Source organism: Stegodyphus dumicola, chromosome 9 (genome assembly GCF_044657685.1).
Source record: "Stegodyphus dumicola isolate Sdum_Otavi_A_Nest chromosome 9, ASM4465768v1".
Lineage (NCBI taxonomy): Eukaryota > Metazoa > Arthropoda > Arachnida > Araneae > Eresidae > Stegodyphus > Stegodyphus dumicola.
This window is the reverse complement of record NC_140776.1, coordinates 119,155,319-119,179,524: the sequence shown is the minus strand read 5'-3', so window position 1 is coordinate 119,179,524 and position 24,206 is coordinate 119,155,319. Positions and strand designations below refer to the sequence as shown.

At 31.6% G+C, this 24,206-nt stretch overlaps 1 protein-coding gene across 3 annotated transcripts in view; it reads right to left on the bottom strand.

The window, feature by feature from the left end:
- Positions 1-3,989: 3,989 nt before the first annotated feature.
- LOC146995470 (uncharacterized) overlaps positions 3,990-24,206 on the bottom strand; it is a 48,431-nt gene continuing 28,214 nt past the window's right edge. For all 3 annotated transcript variants that reach the window (XM_085824000.1, XM_085823999.1, XM_085824001.1), the window contains 2 exons: positions 17,675-17,794; positions 3,990-5,308 (listed from right to left, as the gene is read on the bottom strand). In XM_085824000.1, coding sequence (XP_085680126.1) covers positions 4,132-5,308; positions 17,675-17,794 — 1,297 coding nt within the window. In that variant the 3' untranslated portion in view covers positions 3,990-4,131. The remainder of the gene's footprint in view (positions 5,309-17,674; positions 17,795-24,206) is intronic.

The window sequence follows — 24,206 nt, the reverse complement described above, 5'->3', positions numbered from 1 at the left end:
TGTATAAATTTCACTATACCAATATGTGCTCTAATAGCGAAACTGTAAAGCGAAATGAAACTGAAAGTACTGTTTTTTCAAGTAATGCATTGTCTAATCAGCCAACTGTTAATAAAAATGTGTATTTGCAAACATTTGATTTAAAAATAGTTTTCGAAGGTACACAACTTACAGTTCGTACGATTTTCGACAGTAGTTCACATAATCTTATCTTTCAGAAAGGGTCATCACGTTTTTGCAACTGCGTCCCAAATAGAAACAAACCATTCTTGGGGAGAGAGAGACAAGTCCTAATTGCCATTTAGTGTTTGATGTTAATTTAAGAAATTTTGAGGGAACGTATGAACATAACTTTGAAGTACTTACTCATAACAAAATATGCGAATCTGTTCCAAAAATAGTTGATCACAATACCCTAAATTAAAAGGTAGAAATATCACCTTGTCTGATTTGCAAGCTAAGGAATATAACATTGAATTACTTTTAGGAGCAGATGCCATCGGGGACATTATTGCTGGCAGCTCTCTGAAACTGCACTCGGGTGTGTCTGTAGTGGCGACTGAATTCGGATACACTGTGATTGGTAAAGTAAACAGCTTATCTGAAAAATCTACTTCAGCTACTATTCTAGCATTACTGGAAAATAATTTGTTCAACAATATAGTGTCGTTGCATTCCTCTAATCTTGTGTAACCGAACTCTGGAATTTAGATGCCATTGACATAACAGACCCAACCGAAGATGTTAAACTAGAACTTGCTCACACCAACACAGTTAAGCAATTCAAAGAGATATTAAATTTTCTTTCCGATGGCCGATATGAATTGCCACCATCCTTTAAATTTGAAATTCTGTTACCTAACAATAAATCTATGACCTTTAAAAGTCACAAAAGAATGTGTCGACGAATTGATGAGAAAATCAGTTAGGTGAATATAAGGTAGTTTTTGAAGCAACGGGAAGATCTAAAAGTAATAGAAAAGAATTTAGTATGCTTGATTTTTTTCGCCATTTATTTTAACAGAAAGTTGCTTAGTAAGATTTTGTCCAGGTTTATTATTTGTCATGATTCTAGATTTGGAGGATGAAATTTCAAGTTTAATTTTCTTGCATTCTTGCTGGAATATGGCTATTATTTCTTGACAATTTCTTCGAAGGATTAAATGGGACCTTCCACTCATAACAAATGCGACATCATCGGCGAAAGCAGTAATTTTAGCAAAAGGAAGCCAAGCACTTTTTATAATTTTATTAAATGTAATATTCCATAATTCTGCGCTTATACATGCGCCTTGTGAACATCCACGAACTTGTTTTCTTCTGATTAAAGAATTATTATATAAAATGAGACTATGCCGATTATCAAGGAAATTATTGATAATTTAATAGATATTATAAGTACATTCAATATTTCTAAGTGCTTCTTTAATTGAGGGCCGCCATAATGAATCAAAGGCTGATTTGAGACCTAAGCTGATTATTGCGGAGTGTAGGTTATTGATTTTATTAACATGGATTTGGTTTAGGACTGCACTGGTTGCATGAATGGTAGATTTTTGCTGCCTAAATCCACACTGATTTTCATTAATGAATTTATGATGGTGAAAATGGTATTCAAGTCTTCCTATAATACAACTTTCAGATTTTCTCCAAGGGATGGTAGAAGGTTAATTGGCCGATAGGAATTAGGATTTTCATGAGCTTTGTTCTTTTTGAGGAAGAGTATGTTTTGTCTTGTTTTATAGCAGTCTTGAAAAATACCAAGTTCGAGACATTTATTGCAGATTAGAATTAGCTTAGGATTACTTTTATGTATAATTTGATAGCAGATTCTATCTGGTCCAGGAGCATTTTCGTTATTGAGTTTTTTAATAAATAGATTGAGTTCCATGGCTGTAAATGTGTTATCATTTTCTTGGAAGTAGATTACAACGAATTAATCTTTGTTCAGTTAAATCATCATATATGTTTTCTTTTGGTAGAATAACATCTAGAATGTTTTCTAAAGTGATCTTCGTAACATTTTTATCATTATTTCCCCTATTAGTGACTGTAAGTTGCGTTGGGTGGAAGATTTTGTTGGTTTCAATTTTGTACAATGAGCCATACGTATACTGGTTGTTTGAACAATAGTTGCACCATGCTTAAAGCTTTGCAGACATTATTTGCTTTTTATATGGGGCTTTTCGTTTTTTGTATTTTTGAAGTAGGTTGAGTCGTTCTTCATTAGTTTGCGATGATTTCAGTTTTCTTCGTAATGCTCGTGTTTTGTGTTTGACTTAGCGGAGTTCTTTCGTCACCAGTTGATTTTTATAATGGGTATTGATGATCTTTTGAAGAAGGTACGTTCGTAGGTATCTTGAAACTTTCTGATAAGTTCCTTGGTAATATTATTAAGTTCTGTTTTGGTTGTACACAGAATAATAGCATTTAGAAAGTCATTTGAAATTGGATTGAACTTTTGTTGAAATTTCTTTTTTTTTTTTTGTTATTATTGATTTTAAATCTGGTAAGTGCAGTAAAGGACGTATATTCAGTTATATCAAAAGAGATATATTTGTTATAAGATTCGGTATGTTCATCTAGTATTGATCTGTTGTTAATTTTATTATCAAGATGTGTTGTAGAAATAAGAAGATCAGTCCAATAATTATTGTAGGTATTATCAAAGGTAGGTCGGTCAGTAAAATGATTATGTAGAATGAGATTGTTTGCATTTAAAAATTCTTCAAGTATTCTTCCTCTGTGATCGGTTTGTAAGTATCCTCATTAAGTACTTTGCGAGTTAAAGTCTCCACAAAAAACATGCGGACTATTATTATTGTTGTAAGATTTCATTTAGTATGGATAAGGTTTGATTTGGATTTTTGACGGAGATATATAGATACTAGTAATAAGAAGCTGAGATGCATTAGTATTGATTGAAATTGTGATTATATCTCGAGTATTAATAATTATTGTAGAATTCCATTTATTGTTTGGAATGAATATGGCTGTACGAGGAGATAAAACACCCGTTGAAGCATGACGTTGAATAATTGCCCAGTTATTTGGACTTCTTCCTAATTTGCCAGTGATGCAATAATGTTCTTGATTTATAATAAAATCTGCCAGATAATCTACTTGATACTGACATAGTTGGTCGGTGGCGGTCTTTGCTCTTTGAAGATTTATTTTGAGAAAGCGGATGCCATTGTTATTCTTTTTATTGATGGAAAGTGTCTATAGATAGTCTGCAGGATCTTGCATTATTGTTGATAATATGTATTGGATTTTACTCGTCTAACTTCTGTTTGATATGTGGACCAGGAAATAGCTAAAGCTGGATGTTTACAGTCAAATTTTGTTTCATACTTTTTATTGTTAATCCAACAGATTATGCAGTACGGAGTTTGGGAATAACAGTAAGAAACATATTTTCCGCCGTAGAATGAGCATTTTGGTTGGTTTGTCTTATGAGAGAAATCCTGACAGACTTGACATCTGCGTACACCGATAAACTCGGTTATTTTATTGGTGCGCCATCCAATATATATTTGTTTTTTACTCATAAAATTTTGGAAAGTTTCACCGTGACATTTTATGATCCATTTATCGATATTATTTTGATAATTCAGTTTAAATAAAGGCCTTAGGTGGGAAATATTTGATTATGTTTCTTGGGCTATAATTTGAATCAGTTCATCAGAGTTGAAATTTTTTGGAGTATTATGAATTGTGCATTTTGGTATTGTGGCTTCCGGAAGTTTTACGTTAACTATATCTTTTGCAACTGTTTTGGCAATGAGGTTATAGCTGATTTTTTCTATACCTTCTGGCTTATGACAGTGTATTGCAAAGCTTCCTTGAAGAAAGGTGTTTATTCTTTTGACGTTGATATTTAATGCTTGCAGTGGTATTATTTGCAGTGGTATATGATTTATTTGTTCTATTTTTCTTTTCCGGATCTTGCTTCGTTTGGTCATTAAATCAATCGTTCTACAGTCGTTATCCAGTTCTGGCTCTTTTCGCAGTTCATCCGGTTTCCTTTTCGGGTTTGACAGTTCTTTTCCGGTTCCTGCTGGTTTTGCAGATTTGGATTATTTTCCGTTTTTTGCTTCTTTTCCAGGTATTGCGTCTTTTCTGACTCATCTATCTTTCCAGTTCTGGCATCTTTTCCGGCTCTTGCTTCTTTTCCATTTTTTGCATTTTTTCCAGTTTCTTCTTCTTTTTCAGTTCTTCTTTGTTTTTTAGTTTTTGCATTTTTTCCAGTTTCTTCTGCCTTTTCAGTTCTTCTTTGTTCACTTGTTTTTGTATCTCTTCCAGTTGTTTCTCTATTTTCAGTTCTTCTTTCTTTTCTAGTTTTTGTATCTCTTCCAGTTTTTTCTTGTTTTTCAGTTCTTCTTTCTTTTCTAGTTTTTGAATCCATTCCAGTGTTTGCTTCTTTTTCAGTTCTTGCTTCTTTTCTAGTTTCTGTTGCTTCTCCAGTTTTTGTTTGTTTTTCAGTTCTTCCTTTTTTTCCAGTTTTTGCTTCTTTTTCTGCTTTTTCAGTTCTTCTTTGTTTTTTAGTTTTTGCATTTTTTCCAGTTCCTTCTGCCTTTTCAGTTCTTCTTTGTTCACTTGTTTTTGCATCTCTTCTAGTAGTTTCTCCATTTTCAGTTCTTCTTTCTTTTCTAGTTTTTGTATCTCTTCCAGTTTTTTCTTGTTTTTCAGTTCTTCTTTCTTTTCTAGTTTTTGAATCCATTCCAGTGTTTGCTTCTTTTTCAGTTCTTGCTTCTTTTCTAGTTTCTGTTGCTTCTCCAGTTTTCGTTTGTTTTTCAGTTCTTCCTTCTTTTCCAGTTTTTGCTTCTTTTTCTGCTCTTGTTTCATTTTCAGTTTTTGCTTCTTTTCCATTTTTTGCTTCGCTTCCTGCTCTTGCTTCGTTTTCAGTTCTTGCTTCTTTTCCAGTTCTTGTATCTTCTCCGGTTCTTGCTTCTTTTCTAGTTTTTGTATCTTTTCCAGCTTTTGCTTCTTTTCTAGTTTTTGTGTCAATTCCAGTTTTTTCTTGTTTTTCAGTTCTTGCTTCTTTTCCAGTTTCTCCTTCTTTTCCAGTTTCTCCTTCTTTTCCGGTTCTTCCTTTTTATTCAGTTCTTGTTTCTTTTCCAGTTCTTGCTTCTTTTGCAGTTTCTCCTTCTTTTGCAGTTTCTCCTTCTTTTCCGGTTCTTCCTTTTTATTCAGTTCTTGTTTCTTTTCCAGTTCTTGCATCTTTTCCGGTTCTCGCTTCTTTTCTAGTTCTCTCTCGGTTTCCAGTTTTTGCTCCTTTTCATGATCACAAGGAGGGTTTTCCAATCTACAAAATAATCAGTATATCTTTATTTCAGTAGTAAAAAAGTGAAAGTAATGCAACGACGATCACGTTTAACATGTACAACACTTTAATATTTAGATACTATATAACACTTTGGGCTCAGTTTCATAGGGAAAAATCTCCCCGTAGATTTATTGCCTGACAGAATATTTTTCTACAAAGGGCGAATTGGTTGTTTTCGTTATAAGGACCTAAAGCCAAGCAGAGAAGTTAAAGAATTTGGCGTGATTTGTATGCAATAAGCGACCACCATGAATCTCACGTAGAGTGTGATAATTTGCAAAGTTTCAGTGCCTTACTTTTCCTTACTTAATTTTTACATAAGTTGTAATAATAATAATAGTAATAATAAACAGGTGGCTTAAAAACAGAGGGAAACAATGGGGAAAATTGCAAAATAGGAGAAAAAAAGGAAACTGAAATCAAAAATGAAACAACTACAAAAAAAAAAAAAAAGGATGGAAAAAGCATCTTAGAAGATATACACGTAACGTTCTTTCTGAATCAGAAAAACCTGTATTTAAACGAGTATAAGTTTGAGAGCTTTAGATTCATTTAGGTTTTGAATCAATTACTATTTCTTACGCTTGCTAGATATTTTAAATTTCTTCAATTTTTGTATAATTTACTTACGTATTTTGTATTTTAACCTTTTCTTATTATTATCCCAGTAGAGGTAACCTTACACATCATTACATTATCTCCGAGTTTCCTCATTTAAGTCATCTTTCTCTCAGAAGAATCCCTTTGCATCGCTGGCTGCACAGGTTTCAAATTTTCTCTTGTTATTCCAAATTCGGAAAATATTGCTGGTCTATTTCGTCGTCCAGCAGAGCAGCACTAGGAGTTTTGCCACCATTTGTTTTCAATTGAAAATTTTATTCTCATTCTTCAGTTACATTCTTTAAGTTTTAATTATTTATACAGGAAGAAAGAAAGAAATCAAACACAGTAAAACAAATTAGGAAAAGAAATATCTGTTTTCTCCTATATTTATTGTTCCCTGTAATTTCTTTTGCCTGTTCCATTAAATTTATTGAAGGAAAATTTGCTAAGTTTTTCAAAATGTATTTCCTAAATCCTTATGCGAATTAAGCCTTTCTGAGCGTTTCGGCTAATGGCCGAAATCACTTTAATGGCTTTCACAATGTAATGTTTGAATATTGACAGCTGCCTATACTGAAATATTTTCTCCATTGTCCTCGAAAAAAGAAGTATTAAAGTTCCAGGAGATTTTACAATGAAGGACACACATTTCTTATTTGAAGGGCAAGAGGAAAAAATAAGATATTTTCGGATGGGAATATGTAGTATTGTAAACACCGTGTTTGTAAATTTCATCATATAGTAGCAACACTTGTGTCATAAGTAATTATGCACATATATGAGAGAGACGACATCGAGGAAAAATGAAATGGCAAAACAGGGCCGAAACAACTTTCCTGGCCGGTACAAACAACACAAAACACAAGAAAGAACGGACACCAATTATGCTTAGCACAAGAGAAATTAAAAAATAGGAACAAAATTAGACACTTATGGACCTCAAAGAAGGTGTTCGAAATTACGACCTGCACCCTGATGCAGGTATCACATCTCTCGCACATCGACCATAAGATGTTCTGGAAAATACTGTGCATCCTCAGGACTTTCCCAGCAGCTGCCACGATATGTGCCACAAGTTCCTGTTGGACTTCTAACAGGGGTTTCGTGCACGAATGTGTTGAATTACCCCGAGCGGAAGTGATAATGCAAGTGAGGTCTCGTGATCTTGCTGAACAATGCACTGGACTACCCCTACCAAACCCATGTTTAGGATACTTTCCTAAGGAACTTTCGAATACTTTCTTTGATGACAATCCAATGTTTTTGTTCTTATTTCTTAGTTTTCGCTGCGCTAAGAATAATAAAGAAATATCTTTACACTGTTCGTACCCTATTTTTCTTGTGTTGTCTCTCGTCACTATAGCGCCAGGAAAGCGTTTCCGACCATGCATTGCAATAAACGATTATATATATATATAATTTATTTCCTAAACAATATTGATTAATTGATTATATTATCTCCTATGTTTAATTAAAGTAGAATTATTTTAAAAGAATGAATCCATACTGGTAAGTTATATTTCGAAATATGTTTTGAAGTAATTTGAAAGCAAAATGTTAATAATGTTTTTGGTTAATAATGTTAATAATGTTTAGCAAAATGCAAAATGTTAATAATGGGGACTAGAGTTAAATCATCATGAAGAATAAAATTTCAATTGTAAAAGGAAAATTAAAACCATGTAATCATTGTCATTGATCGGAAATTAATTGACTTTTCAATGGGAACAAACCAACTCCCATTCAACGAACAATAATTGATAAAAATACGTAAATACGAAGGTGTTTCGTCTTTACTCGAGTTATAAGTTAAAGCCGAACCGGCAATTCTAGTCAGGCCAAATATCTCCGCGAATAGAAGGGATTATGATCCAATGCTTATACTCAAAGAACTTATTCTTATGAAGCAATTTAGTCAATTCAATTTGGAGTAAAAAGCAAAATCTGTAGAGAAATTCGATATAACCCGAGTAACCGTCCCCGACACCTTCATGTTTATGCATTTGAGTTCTATATTATTTTTAAAAATTAAACATTGGAAATTCAATTTGGAGTAAAAAGCAAAATCTGTAGAGAAAGCCGATATAACCCGAGTAACCGTCCCCGACTCCTTCATGTTTATGCTTTTGAGTTCTATATTATTTGTAAAAATTAAACATTGGAAATTGTTATTATGAAATCGAATTCAAAGTAAAGTTGAAATAAACATAGAAGATTACAAAATAAGATAAATAATGCAAAGTTTGTAAAAACAAATCAAAGACAATATAAAGTAATATAAAAAAATGTAAAAAATAATATATAATAAGAACAGTGAATGTACATGAAGATATAAAGGCCAGAAAAGGTATTAAGTAACTTACATTCTTTCTAGTGGGGGAGTTGGCAAAGTATTCTCTTCATGTCTGACTCATAAGTGTTGGGTGTCCGAAAATTCTTAGCGGCAGTGGGGGCTTTGAATAATATCAGTCGGTAAGACTTGGGTGAAGTAATTTATGGTAGTGGGTTGGATTTGGAATTCTTGAGGGATGTATTATGTGGAGTTCTTATTTGAGGGAGAATGTCTGTTAAGATTTTTTTGAAAATACTAGTGAATGGAAATTAATTAATTTCTGGCTAATTGTCGTGTCGCAATGATTAAGAATTTAAGAAAGGAAAAAAGGAATTTTTCACTGTCCAAGAGCTATTAGACAGACTAAAGTCATGAAATAGGCCCATTTTTTTAGTAACAGTATAGTAACAGCATGAGTCTGAAGACAATTAGGTTTTTACAATATATACAATTGAGTAATTACACTATATACAAATCCTTCAACTGATAGTCATCCAACTTATACCGCCTTCTCAGGTTTAGGAACAAATTATCATATCCCTATCAGTTACATGATTTAGGGTGAGTATTTAACGCCTGCTCTTTTAAGGCAATGGTTGATAAATTGAATGGGTATTAGATTATTTTTGAGAATTTTAATAAGGAGCAAAATTTCGCGTTGTAAATCTATTGTATCTGTCCATATAATTTTAATTCGTTGTATTTGATTAATTATAGTATTGTTAATTACTTTTTTGGATATGTTGGAGTTCCAATTTATTAATTTGTTAGTACTGAAATTGAAGTTTCTTGTTTTGTCAAAAAGTAAAATTTTTTTGTAGTTAATGATTTGAAGATCTAGAAAGTCTATGCTATTTTGTGAATTATTAGTTTTATTAAGTGTAAGACAATTCGGATAAATCTCGGAGTGTTCAATTTTATCAAAATTATTAATTGTAATAAGGTCATCAATATATCTGTAGGTGTGTTTGTAGTAATTTAACTCTTGTGGTTGTAGATTTTTTTCGAAGTTAAAGTCTTTGACAAATAAAAAGATATTACAGATCGAGGTGCTGGAATGTAAGCCCATTGGCAATCCTCTGACTTGTTTAAAAATTTGATTTTGAAACTTGATGTAGTTATGAAAAAGTGTGCATTTTAGGTAGGTTTCCCATTTGTCAAGAGTCATGATATTGAGCATATCAGGGAAGAGTTTAGTTAGATCAAGTAGACTGGTATAGATTTCTTCTAGAGGAAGTGAGGTATATAAGTTTTCAAAGTCATAGCAATTAATGTTTTGGATGTTAATGGTTTGAATAGTATTAATGACAGGAGTGTTATTATGAATGATCCAGGATTGTTATGATTAGTGTTACAATCATTGAAAATAAATTTACAGATTTTATTAAGTTGAATTGAAAAATAATAGTCTACATTTTTCTTGTAATTTATTAGTTCCATTAGCAATAAATCTGAATTTTAATTGTGTTTTATGGAATTTGGGAATCGCATAAAGATTAGTAAATCTGTTGTAGTTTGCATTGAAAGTAATATTGAGTTTCTTATGAAAAGTTTTAAACCTGTTTATTATAGATGTTTCTGTAAGGTTGGCTAATTGATAAGTAGTCGCGTTGAGAAGTTCTTTATGAATAATTTCTGCGTAGAATTGTTTTCATATAATGCTAAAGTTATTAGTTGTTTAACTATTTTTGTAATAGTAAAGAGCTGTTTTAATTTTTTAATATCTGATGTAAGTTGCGACCAATTCAGTGTACTTTTAAACTTGAGGTGACTGATTTCGGTGGATATGCGTTGAAGAATTTTGGCTTTCCATTTTTATAAGGTATCTATGGGTAAATTCAGTTGATAGCTTGCTTTAACTATAACTTTGTTGATGTTGTTTTCGAAAGTCTTGTAACAGAAATTTGTAGTCATGTTTCTGACTGGTCTAAATTTTGTACCATAACTCATTAGTGTTTTAAGTTGATGGTTCTGTATGATATTCAGGTTGCCAGTAATTATGCGCTGGTGATGAGAATCCACGTAATTGCTGTAAATTGGTGTCTTACAATGTCATTCTGCTGTTTCATCTACTTCATGGTGGTTAGTCAGCAAGTTGCTTAAGGTCCTTTGATATTTAAATGCAACCATAGTTAATGTATCAACTGCGGGGAAGTAATCTTTACAATCTCTGATGATTCTTGAGAAATGAATATTGTCAAACTGCGGATGTAGAAAATTGACTTTAAAATAAATTTTGCGTTGAGTGAGACTATTAGAGAGTCCGAAAAAACTAAAATCGAGAATCATGTCTTTAATGATTTGTGTGTCGTCGTAGCTTTATTGAATGAATTTTTTTAGTTTGATAAGGAATTTATTAGTACAGGAGTGTAACAGTTGAGAGGTTTCTTGGGAAAGTTGTCTGAGTCAAAGAAACATTTCAATTGTTTTTTCAATGCAAATGTATCCAAAGTGGATAAAAATCTCGCATTATTTTTTATTTTGCTTCCTCTTATTCCTCTCTGCGTTTTGTTGCTGTAGTGCTTAAATTGGCTGAAAATAGACTTCTTAGAAGTATCTCTATGACTATGTATATAAGTGTTAAGTCCATATGGATAAAGTGAACGTTGTTTTAGTATATAGAGAGATTCCTGAAAAATTCGTGTTTTGTGATTGGGTATTATATCTAGTATCTGAAGTTGAATAGAGTTGAAGTCATGGTGTTTAAAGTGCTCTAATTCTGCTGTATTGAGTTGTGATGGTGTACTTATTTTAATGCTATTTTTTGTGCGTTGAATGTTTTGATTTAAACTCTATGGTTATTGATTCGAAAGTTAAGATTGTTTTTAGTCTGTCCTATATATTTTATATGTCAAGTGCCGCATGTAATCATGTAAATACAGTTAAATGTTTTTCATAAAAATTGTATTTTGGGTTTATCTGTAGCAGGCATGGCGTTAAATTTTCAAGTTTTTCATCTAGTGGAATGACATTAAATGATTTCAATTTCAGATAAACTAGCAAGATATAAAAGTAAGGAGGCTGCTAACCTTCAATACAGTAAAGTTTTTGTATAAGAACTTTATAAAACTTAAAAATTAAAATATTAAGAAAGAAGAATGGTGGTAATATATAAAGTGGGTACATTAGGCAAGCGATAAATAGCGCTAATAGCTGCTATTTAGCATATCCAATGTTGTATGATCTTAAATTCATTAAGTGCGAAAAGAAGTTACAATTACTTGCGCAATTGCTGCAAAGTTAGTTAATAATAATTTATTTCCTAAACAATATTGATTAATTGATTATATTATCTCCTATGTTTAATTAAAGTAGAATTATTTTAAAAGAGTGAATCCATACTGGTAAGTTATATTTCGAAATATGTTTTGAAGTAATTTGAAAGCAAAATGTTAATAATGTTTTTGGTTAATAATGTTAATAATGTTTAGCAAAATGCAAAATGTTAATAATGGGGACTAGAGTTAAATCATCATGAAGAATAAAATTTCAATTGTAAAAGGAAAATTAAAACCATGTAATCATTGTCATTGATCGGAAATTAATTGACTTTTCAATGGGAACAAACCAACTCCCATTCAACGAACAATAATTGATAAAAATACGTAAATACGAAGGTGTTTCGTCTTTACTCGAGTTATAAGTTAAAGCCGAACCGGCAATTCTAGTCAGGCCAAATATCTCCGCGAATAGAAGGGATTATGATCCAATGCTTATACTCAAAGAACTTATTCTTATGAAGCAATTTAGTCAATTCAATTTGGAGTAAAAAGCAAAATCTGTAGAGAAATTCGATATAACCCGAGTAACCGTCCCCGACACCTTCATGTTTATGCATTTGAGTTCTATATTATTTTTAAAAATTAAACATTGGAAATTCAATTTGGAGTAAAAAGCAAAATCTGTAGAGAAAGCCGATATAACCCGAGTAACCGTCCCCGACTCCTTCATGTTTATGCTTTTGAGTTCTATATTATTTGTAAAAATTAAACATTGGAAATTTTTATTATGAAATCGAATTCAAAGTAAAGTTGAAATAAACATAGAAGATTACAAAATAAGATAAATAATGCAAAGTTTGTAAAAACAAATCAAAGACAATATAAAGTAATATAAAAAAATGTAAAAAATAATATATAATAAGAACAGTGAATGTACATGAAGATATAAAGGCCAGAAAAGGTATTAAGTAACTTACATTCTTTCTAGTGGGGGAGTTGGCAAAGTATTCTCTTCATGTCTGACTCATAAGTGTTGGGTGTCCGAAAATTCTTAGCGGCAGTGGGGGCTTTGAATAATATCAGTCGGTAAGACTTGGGTGAAGTAATTTATGGTAGTGGGTTGGACTCGGAATTCTTGAGGGATGTATTATGTGGAGTTCTTATTTGAGGGAGAATGTCTGTTAAGATTTTTTTGAAAATACTAGTGAATGGAAATTAATTAATTTCTGGCTAATTGTCGTGTCGCAATGATTAAGAATTTAAGAAAGGAAAAAAGGAATTTTTCACTGTCCAAGAGCTATTAGACAGACTAAAGTCATGAAATAGGCCCATTTTTTTAGTAACAGTATAGTAACAGCATGAGTCTGAAGACAATTAGGTTTTTACAATATATACAATTGAGTAATTACACTATATACAAATCCTTCAACTGATAGTCATCCAACTTATACCGCCTTCTCAGGTTTAGGAACAAATTATCATATCCCTATCAGTTACATGATTTAGGGTGAGTATTTAACGCCTGCTCTTTTAAGGCAATGGTTGATAAATTGAATGGGTATTAGATTATTTTTGAGAATTTTAATAAGGAGCAAAATTTCGCGTTGTAAATCTATTGTATCTGTCCATATAATTTTAATTCGTTGTATTTGATTAATTATAGTATTGTTAATTACTTTTTTGGATATGTTGGAGTTCCAATTTATTAATTTGTTAGTACTGAAATTGAAGTTTCTTGTTTTGTCAAAAAGTAAAATTTTTTTGTAGTTAATGATTTGAAGATCTAGAAAGTCTATGCTATTTTGTGAATTATTAGTTTTATTAAGTGTAAGACAATTCGGATAAATCTCGGAGTGTTCAATTTTATCAAAATTATTAATTGTAATAAGGTCATCAATATATCTGTAGGTGTGTTTGTAGTAATTTAACTCTTGTGGTTGTAGATTTTTTTCGAAGTTAAAGTCTTTGACAAATAAAAAGATATTACAGATCGAGGTGCTGGAATGTAAGCCCATTGGCAATCCTCTGACTTGTTTAAAAATTTGATTTTGAAACTTGATGTAGTTATGAAAAAGTGTGCATTTTAGGTAGGTTTCCCATTTGTCAAGAGTCATGATATTGAGCATATCAGGGAAGAGTTTAGTTAGATCAAGTAGACTGGTATAGATTTCTTCTAGAGGAAGTGAGGTATATAAGTTTTCAAAGTCATAGCAATTAATGTTTTGGATGTTAATGGTTTGAATAGTATTAATGACAGGAGTGTTATTATGAATGATCCAGGATTGTTATGATTAGTGTTACAATCATTGAAAATAAATTTACAGATTTTATTAAGTTGAATTGAAAAATAATAGTCTACATTTTTCTTGTAATTTATTAGTTCCATTAGCAATAAATCTGTATTTTAATTGTGTTTTATGGAATTTGGGAATCGCATAAAGATTAGTAAATCTGTTGTAGTTTGCATTGAAAGTAATATTGAGTTTCTTATGAAAAGTTTTAAACCTGTTTATTATAGATGTTTCTGTAAGGTTGGCTAATTGATAAGTAGTCGCGTTGAGAAGTTCTTTATGAATAATTTCTGCGTAGAATTGTTTTCATATAATGCTAAAGTTATTAGTTGTTTAACTATTTTTGTAATAGTAAAGAGCTGTTTTAATTTTTTAATATCTGATGTAAGTTGCGACCAATTCAGTGTACTTTTAAACTTGAGGTGACTGATTTCGGTGGATATGCGTTGAAGAATTTTGGCTTTCCATTTTTATAAGGTATCTATGGGTAAATTCAGTTGATAGCTTGCTTTAACTATAACTTTGTTGATGTTGTTTTCGAAAGTCTTGTAACAGAAATTTGTAGTCATGTTTCTGACTGGTCTAAATTTTGTACCATAACTCATTAGTGTTTTAAGTTGATGGTTCTGTATGATATTCAGGTTGCCAGTAATTATGCGCTGGTGATGACAATCCACGTAATTGCTGTAAATTGGTGTCTTACAATGTCATTCTGCTGTTTCATCTATTTCATGGTGGTTAGTCAGCAAGTTGCTTAAGGTCCTTTGATATTTAAATGCAACCATAGTTAATGTATCAACTGCGGGGAAGTAATCTTTACAATCTCTGATGATTCTTGAGAAATGAATATTGTCAAACTGCGGATGTAGAAAATTGACTTTAAAATAAATTTTGCGTTGAGTGAGACTATTAGAGAGTCCGAAAAAACTAAAATCGAGAATCATGTCTTTAATGATTTGTGTGTCGTCGTAGCTTTATTGAATGAATTTTTTTAGTTTGATAAGGAATTTATTAGTACAGGAGTGTAACAGTTGAGAGGTTTCTTGGGAAAGTTGTCTGAGTCAAAGAAACATTTCAATTGTTTTTTCAATGCAAATGTATCCAAAGTGGATAAAAATCTCGCATTATTTTTTATTTTGCTTCCTCTTATTCCTCTCTGCGTTTTGTTGCTGTAGTGCTTAAATTGGCTGAAAATAGACTTCTTAGAAGTATCTCTATGACTATGTATATAAGTGTTAAGTCCATATGGATAAAGTGAACGTTGTTTTAGTATATAGAGAGATTCCTGAAAAATTCGTGTTTTGTGATTGGGTATTATATCTAGTATCTGAAGTTGAATAGAGTTGAAGTCATGGTGTTTAAAGTGCTCTAATTCTGCTGTATTGAGTTGTGATGGTGTACTTATTTTAATGCTATTTTTTGTGCGTTGAATGTTTTGATTTAAGCTCTATGGTTATTGATTCGAAAGTTAAGATTGTTTTTAGTCTGTCCTATATATTTTATATGTCAAGTGCCGCATGTAATCATGTAAATACAGTTAAATGTTTTTCATAAAAATTGTATTTTGGGTTTATCTGTAGCAGGCATGGCTTAAATTTTCAAGTTTTTCATCTAGTGGAATGACATTAAATGATTTCAATTTCAGATAAACTAGCAAGATATAAAAGTAAGGAGGCTGCTAACCTTCAATACAGTAAAGTTTTTGTATAAGAACTTTATAAAACTTAAAAATTAAAATATTAAGAAAGAAGAATGGTGGTAATATATAAAGTGGGTACATTAGGCAAGCGATAAATAGCGCTAATAGCTGCTATTTAGCATATCCAATGTTGTATGATCTTAAATTCATTAAGTGCGAAAAGAAGTTACAATTACTTGCGCAATTGCTGCAAAGTTAGTTAATAATAATTTATTTCCTAAACAATATTGATTAATTGATTATATTATCTCCTAAGTTTAATTAAAGTAGAATTATTTTAAAAGAGTGAATCCATACTGGTAAGTTATATTTCGAAAGATGTTTTGAAGTAATTTGAAAGCAAAATGTTAATAATGTTTTAACGGGGACTAGAGTTAAATCATCATGAAGAATAAAATTTCAATTGTAAAAGGAAAATCATATATATATATATATATATATAAAATCTTTATATATATATATATATATATGTTACCGTGAAAGACCGAAATTGGAGAATGTCGACTTTCACCGGAGAATGTCAACATTCACCAAATACGTCGGTGAAAGATCGAATATTGCATTACATTCTTGTACATTCGGACCCTCACCGGTGTATGTGGACACTCACGGATGTGTTCTGGTGTAGGTTGAAAAGAGAGGAGTATATGTACACGCTGTCATTGCAAAAGGAAGTGTTCCACAAATAAATGCTGTCGTAAAAGCAAGGGCCTCTTGTGCAATTGAAAGTGTCATAAGAGTTTAAGTTTTTGCAATAAATAAGATTTGAATCACGTAATTTTGTAAGTTTTAAACTTCTATTATTTTCCTTTCGCATTTTGAATGTACAGTGTGTTTTAAGTTCTTATATTCTTAAGTTCTTAATTTAAGTGCGTTTTTTCGTGACCGAATTACGGAGAAAATATAATATTCTTATGTGTTCAACATTCACCATTAGTAGATGGTGAATGTTGACATTTACCGGTGTAAGTCAGAAATAAGAGTATTTGGAAAATATTTCGGACATACAACAAGCGACTATGTGAATGTTGACATTCACCGGTGAAAGTCGACATTCTCCAGATTTCGGCGTTTCACCATAACATATATACGATAAACGTATATATATAGATATATATGTATATGTGTGTGTGTGTGAATTAATGTTAGGAATTCTGATCGCACATATTGATCTATAATACAGAGCAAATTTGGCAGATGAATAAGATAAAATATTCAGATTTATTTCAATTCATATTTGCGGCTCCAATTCATTTGAAATTCTAAACCTACCTATTTCTAGAATATTTATATTTCTCATATTGTTGGAATAGGAAGAAAGTAGCACGACGTCGTGTCAGCGGTGACAGAGATAGAAAAAAATGTGCATAGTTCGACAACATTGTGGCTTAGTAAGAGAAATATTTGATTCAGGAAATTTAAATTCCCGCTTAGCTAGGTCATCATCTTTATGTAAATCATGTGATGGGGATATATATATCTACATAAATATATTTTAATTAATTAATTTTTATTTTTTAATTTTCTATTAATTCAAAATTATTTAATATTATATATTAAAAAAATAATTACAATGAAAAGTTGGAATCTGGAAATTTTTATTATGTTTGATGAGTACATTCTCAAAACTCGAGCTAAATAATATTCTAAATCTCTGTAAATCTAGAAATATATAGTTTAACAGAAACAGATGAAGAGAACAATTTATATTAGATTTGTTCCGAATAGAGTATAGGATGGATTTCAGTGTTTACGTAATTTGTTTTACATACATATATATTATTATTTATAAACATAAAGTCCTTTTTGTCTTTGTTACTCTAATTATATCAACTATTTGACATTCAACAACTAACTTCATAACAACTTCTCATTCACAAATTTTACAAACTGGCCGTTTAAACACGTGTATTTTGTATATTAGCTTTCTGTTTAGATATTTCATTAGTTAATGCAATAACGTTTCCTCATAATCAAAAGGTATGACAATAAATTTGAATTCTTCACAATAGGATTTTCCATCTTAAACATTTATAATATATTTTTGTAATGAAGGAATGAAAAAAACATTAAGCATTATAAATCTGAAAACGTATTATTTTCCAGACCAGCGTTTTTGTCAAAAAAGTATTAAAGGTATAATTAAACTGGACCTGAAACATTATGTTTTGTTTTATTATTTTTTCCGAAAAGACTTACGTTTCCGACACGTATTGCAATCTTAAACATTGGGGATCCAATTCTTCTAGTAGTTGATCGCTGAAGTATAATCCTGCTTCTCCTTCTTCTTCTTCAAATATACGTCGATAATTATTTGCGCTGAAATATTTTTATTTTATTAAATATATATGTTCATATGTTTGAATTCATTAATTTAATAAATGATTACTTATACGTTTTTTGTCAAAAGTAGTAAGTTACAGTTTGCGAGCATTTTTACAGATTGTCAAAGATTTTTAAACGCTCAATGTTCCACGAAGAAAATATCTTTACTTATTCAAAATCTTTTAAAAACAATAAATATGGAAATGAATATTCCTCTTATTAGCCTAAATTCCATTATGAGAATATACAGGTATAATAGGAAATGAAGCTGCTGGCACCAACAGCTCAGGATGCCATATTAAAAGGTCTGATTGACATCTATCATCTCAAATCAAACCATGCAATCAGGAAAAAATTTTCCAAACACGTTTTAATAAAATAACAAACAGGATGGGACGAGACAGATACAAGAAGATTGCTCGACGGTTACCTCCCGCAAGTATCCCTATAAAGAATAAATTTTTTTCTCCAATTAGATTGGCAACAAGTCATGGAAAGTTCCCATTTTATTACCAGAGATTCTTAAGAAGCACGTAAAATGCGAGCGCGAAAAACCTGCAAATCTAGCAAAATTTAAGCTTTATAAATGGCACACTTTCTTACTTTCCCTTCTTAGAAAAGATAACCAGGATTTGCATCAAAAATTCCAGAGAAACGTTTTTCTACAATATGAAGTATGTGTCTGCACTTCAACAATTTATGAAATATATTATTGAAAGTGAAGGAACCGTGATTATAAGTATCTAGTAATATTACAAAAGTGAATAAGCATATATTTAAGAACAAGAAAATTTTTTAAACGGTGTCTTCCGTTGACCATGCTGATGAAATTTCCAGTCGAGCGCAATTAATCAATGTTTGGGATCTCAACCTGATGGCTGCGTATGCTGAGTCGATGACTGATCATTCATTTGGACAATTTCCGCACAGGATTAAAAATTGCCTTCCTACAGACTTCTTCACTTAACGGGCCATGCGTTCAAAACACAGATTTACACGTTAACTGAAATGTATAAAAAAATTAGCGAAAACAAAAAAAGTATTTAAACGCACAATATCTCTTCGGATCTTCCTATGTTCCTGATTATTACATCTGCTGAAAACAATTTAATACGTTTAAATGCAATTACATTTCATTGAAGTGATCTATTAATTGTTTAACAGTTTTCTGCTGTTGACTTCAATAAATTTATGATGTTTGGTATTTCATTTGTTTCCAGCAACACCTAGTCTCCTTTGCAAAGAAAATTAATATTAACTTTTGTAATTAAGAAATGATTTAGATGAAAAATTAAATTGGACTGGAGGTAATGTCTCGGTTGTTTTCGTTAAAAAAAGTTGGTGCTTTCTTAATTCAAAAAATATCTCCATATATATACATAACATACATGTAATTAATTTACACACTTAAAAAAAGTATTCTTCACATGGTATCTTCAAATGGGTAGATACGATAGCTGAAAAACAAGTGTCGGACTAAAGCGGAGCTGCAAAGAGCGATTTGTTGTACTGATACTTCCGTTTATATAATTCTTGTTATTCGATGCATGTAGTTTTGTTGAAATTCGTGTTACAAATTGCTTTATTCTCTGATGTAAAAGGAATTATCCCAAATTTTATTTAGAAGATTTAAATAACGGTTTTGATCACAATACGCGGCAGTTACTAGAAAAATATCTGGATCAGTGACTATTTGACGTCATTTAAAACGCTTAATTACAGGGCCGTAGTACAATTCACAACCGGCCCCAACCCCACGGGTATAGCGATATACAATAGTGACGTGATCGAAGATTCTTTGGAAATAATCGCTGTCATCGAATGACATGCATATTCTATTTAAGTAATCATAGTCATCAGCTTTTAATATTCGTTGTAAATAATCATTGTCATCGAATAATCATTGTAAAGAATCATTCTCATCGGATAATCATCGAAAATAATCTTTGTCGTTACATAAAGGGGCATAGTAGCTGATGTATAAAGATTTGTACTCAAATTCTCATCAAAACAATCGAATATGTATTGCAATTTATCATATGATCATTATTAACAGCAATGATTCTTAAATGTCTTCGACCTACGGCTCCTAATGACGCCGAGGAATACTTGCGCAAATGTGACAAAAAGAATATTTAAAAATACAATAAAAGCTTGAAAGGTAATAAAAATGCCTGAATTTAATTTCCTTTTATTTAAATGAAGCTTAATGTTTTGAAGGAATTTGAATATTGTACACACGAATCAACAATATAAATATCTGTGGATTTTTGCCTCCTTGTTTTTTAATTCGTAACATCATATCTCCGGAACGGGGAGTTTGAGTTTGGAAGGAGGTACCCCCGGATTTCAAAACTTCTTGGTAAAACTTTCCGACTATTGTTATCTTCCTACGACTATCACTCGAGATATTATATAAAATTTCGGAAAACGGTAATTTTTCGTATTTATTTTTCCAAGTAGCCGAAGTCTAGCGCACTGGACATCAAAATGCTTTACTTGGAAAAATGTTGGCCGTTCTCACTTTCAAATCGTAGAGTTTGTTTAAGAGATATTTTTAAGTTAAAAAAAATATGAAATAAATAGTATTGCCAAACGTGAAACTTATTGTTATTATTATTTACGGTCATATTCTGAAGTTGAAGAAAGCACGTGATTCCATATAACGTCATTGTATGTCGAAAATCTTTCGTTAATATCAGTATTTTAAATGAATAGCTGTTTTTGGCAACTTTTATGTTTCACCTTTGGATACGTGACACGATATGCTATCGCTACGTTAATTCCTTTATTGAGATTTTGAAAATTTGTTATATTGAAATAAATTTAAATCATAACCTCCAATGTATTACCTGAAGGGTCAAAGGTCTTTGTTTCCTGAGTTGGCAAGAAAAATTTATTTACGAATCGCTGGTTGCTTGGAAAGAATGAATACATTTTCTTCATAATGAAATGTTTCTATGCAGTTTATGCTATTCTAAATTTATTTATAAAAATTTAATTTCTTTTATTGTATACTTACTTTCTGAGTAGAAGTTTAAACATCTGTAGATATTTAACGTATTTTAGATGCAATGTTACTTTACTACAGTTAAATAAATTTTTTTTCCAATTTACTAAAATGTCTGAACGCAAGAAGAGAGCACAAATGGTACAGCGAGCTACAGAAAAATGAAGTAAAAAACACTAGGAGACTCAACAGGCAAGTACAATAAAATTTGCGAGCTTCAAAAATGAATGAAGACACAACTAGAAACTCAGCAGGCAAGCATAGTGACAAGACAGCTTACTCATTCAAGAAACTGAAGAAGAAACGAATAGGAGTTCCAGCAGACAAGCAGCAACTCAAGAAACTTCGCGTGCTCAAACTGTATCAGAAACTAGTAGAAAACACAAAAGACATTCAGAAAACCAAGAAACACTGCGTGCTCCGGAAAGGGAAGCAGAAGGGAAACGGAGGCCCATTAGGCAAGTGGAACGTCAACAGACCATGCGCGATGAATAGAAGAAGTAGCAAGTAAACGAAGGATACAAGACTCTCCGCGTCAGCGTCAGATTCGACAGGAAATAACAGAACAGCTCAAGAACCTATATAAACAACTCAAGACGCTGCAGTTTACGGACAATTTTTGTTCGAAGTGGCAGAGCGTATACGAGGGAACAAGCTTCTCATGAACGCATCAAGACATACACGTAGTACTCTTCACAATGCAGGAAGTTTACTTTGAGCAACACACTGTATACATAGAGCTCGTAGACATATATAGTAAAGATTTTGCTTTGGCAACAGCCCTCTAGTAAAATGTATGAAGTTTATATTAGCATCTCACAATACCTGAACGAAATTTTTCTATTTACTTCTTCATTTACAATTTTCTGAAATTTTTTATCAGTAATCCTGTCTATATAATATAGATATCAAAATCAGAAAAATTTAATTAATTATCTTTAAATGTATCTAAGTAATGAATACTTCGCCCCTGTTCATACCGAAAAAACATGATGTAATTGTAGATAGCTAGAAAGTAAAATGTATTCAGCAGGCTGTGCAGCAAGCGACATCTATAAATGGTGATAAAACAATAATGTTATATAATGTTATATACTGGCAGAGTTTTAAATTAAGAACATATACATCAGTGTTTTAATAATAAGAATTTTGCATCAAATTGCAAAACAAATATCTTAACTTCTGTCTTTTCATGCATAAGAGTTCAGCATTCGGAAAATTATATTTTCGTAAATGGTTTAGCAAAAATAACGAAAATTATTGCCCTGAGAAATGGATATGCTTGGTATGAATCCGAATTACGCCAAGACTACCCGTCAACGGTTGTTTTGAACACGCCCTTAATGAATATATATAACCCTTAAAAAACGTAAAGTGAGTGAATCTACTATCCGAGTGTGTCTTTATATCTTGAGTATTTAAGAAATGCATTTATCTATCTGGATAAAGCTAACGCTATTGCCTGAATAACAACGTTTATTTAACACTTGATATTACCAACTTCATATATATCTTGAAATAAAACATAAATTTCCTAATCAGATACTACCAATTGCAGAAAAAATACAAAAATAATGGAATTTCTAATAACACTACAAGTAACATACCGAGGAATAAATTGCGCAGCAAAACTGATGCAATCTACAATATATATACCAAAAAATTTATGTACCGCAATAGAAATGCAAAAGAATGAGAAATGAAACTATCATGAGATTTATAATGAAAAATTTACCATAAACTATTGATATATGTTAATAAATATATGCTTTTAATACTATTTATTTAAATATGCTGAAACTTTCATAATATTCATTACTTACGAACGCTTTTTCATCCATCGAAACATAGCACAAGCCATTCTCAATTCAGTGCTGGTGCACGTCAATAAAATAAGGATAAATCCAAATTTTTACAAAAAATCAATCGCCTTGACTCGTTTCTCAGAAAACGTATGTCTACAAATGCAGTATTAATATATCACATCAATATAATTCGGGATCATAAAATCTCCAAACAACGCATTAAACGCAAAAAATCGCATTAAGCCAGAATGAAGAATTTTCACTCTTACAATGGCTTTTACAACAATATACAATAGAATCTAATTTCTAAATTAAGTGTTCATTGTTACACCATATTTAATTTTTGGGGAATCTTTCATGGTTGTTCAGTAATTCTAACTGTTAACTTGTTTAAATAGAATTATGATTTCATATATATGCACAGACTTATATATGTATATAATAATACGTATCTGTAGTAACATACATCATATTATTATATGTAGGCGTATAATTCTAAATTAATTATACTAGTCAACATATTTTATATATTGATAGCATCAGACTTTTAAAATTATTTATTACTATCTGCTTGCTAACGATTATATAATTACGCACAGTGGTACCTCGACATACGTGTTTAATTCGTTTCGTAACTTTGCTCGTATGTCAAATTGCTCGTATCTCAAAGCAATTTTCCACATTGAAATTAATCGAAATCCCATTAATCCGTTCCAGATCCCAAAACACGACCTCAGTTGTTTGTTAAGTGTTTTTAAGTAAGAATCAAAAACAAGAAGAAACATTTATTTATAAATAACAAATACATATTCTATAAAAACATAATTAAAAGAAAAAGTGAAGTGCCTACGGAAGAGCTTAATTTTTGTCACTGGTCTTCGCTTTTTTCGTCATGATCTGCTTATTTCCACCCGCAGATCATTTAAAAAAACTTTCCAAGGAGGTTTGTTTCTTCTTCCGTGTCAAGGATGCACGGCTAGTTGCAACGTTTTCGCGGTGATTTTTATCCACGCACTCTACAACTTTCTCCCACATTCCCAGGACCTGTTTTATATCTCTTGTAGCGATAACCTCCTCCACCTCTGGCTCCTCTTCAAAACTAATTTTTCGTTAACACAACGTATGCTGCTGCAAATACAGATCGTGTAACTCCTCGGTTGTCAGCTCCTGAGACTGTTGTTCGACGAGTTCGTTCACATCTCTCCCATCCACCTCCAGACTCATGGATTTTCCCAGAGAAACAAGCTCCTCTACCTATGCGACTTTGGGTTCCAATCCTTCGAAGGCCCTTTCAGCAACAGCCTCAGGCCACAGCTTCTTCCGTGCAGAGGTTAAGGTCCTCGTTGTAACACCCAGCCAGGCCTGATCAATAATTCCTAGGCATATGACGATCTTAAAGTGGCCTTTCCAGAACTCTCGAAGGGTAAGGTTTGTGTTCTCCGTCACCTCAAAGCAGCCCCAAAAAATGTGCTTGGTGTACAATTTCTTAAAATTAGAAATCACCTGCTGATCCATCGTCTGCAGGATAGGAGTGGTGTTGGGTGGTAGGTAGGGAACTTTTATATACTTGAACTATTAGAGTAAATCAACT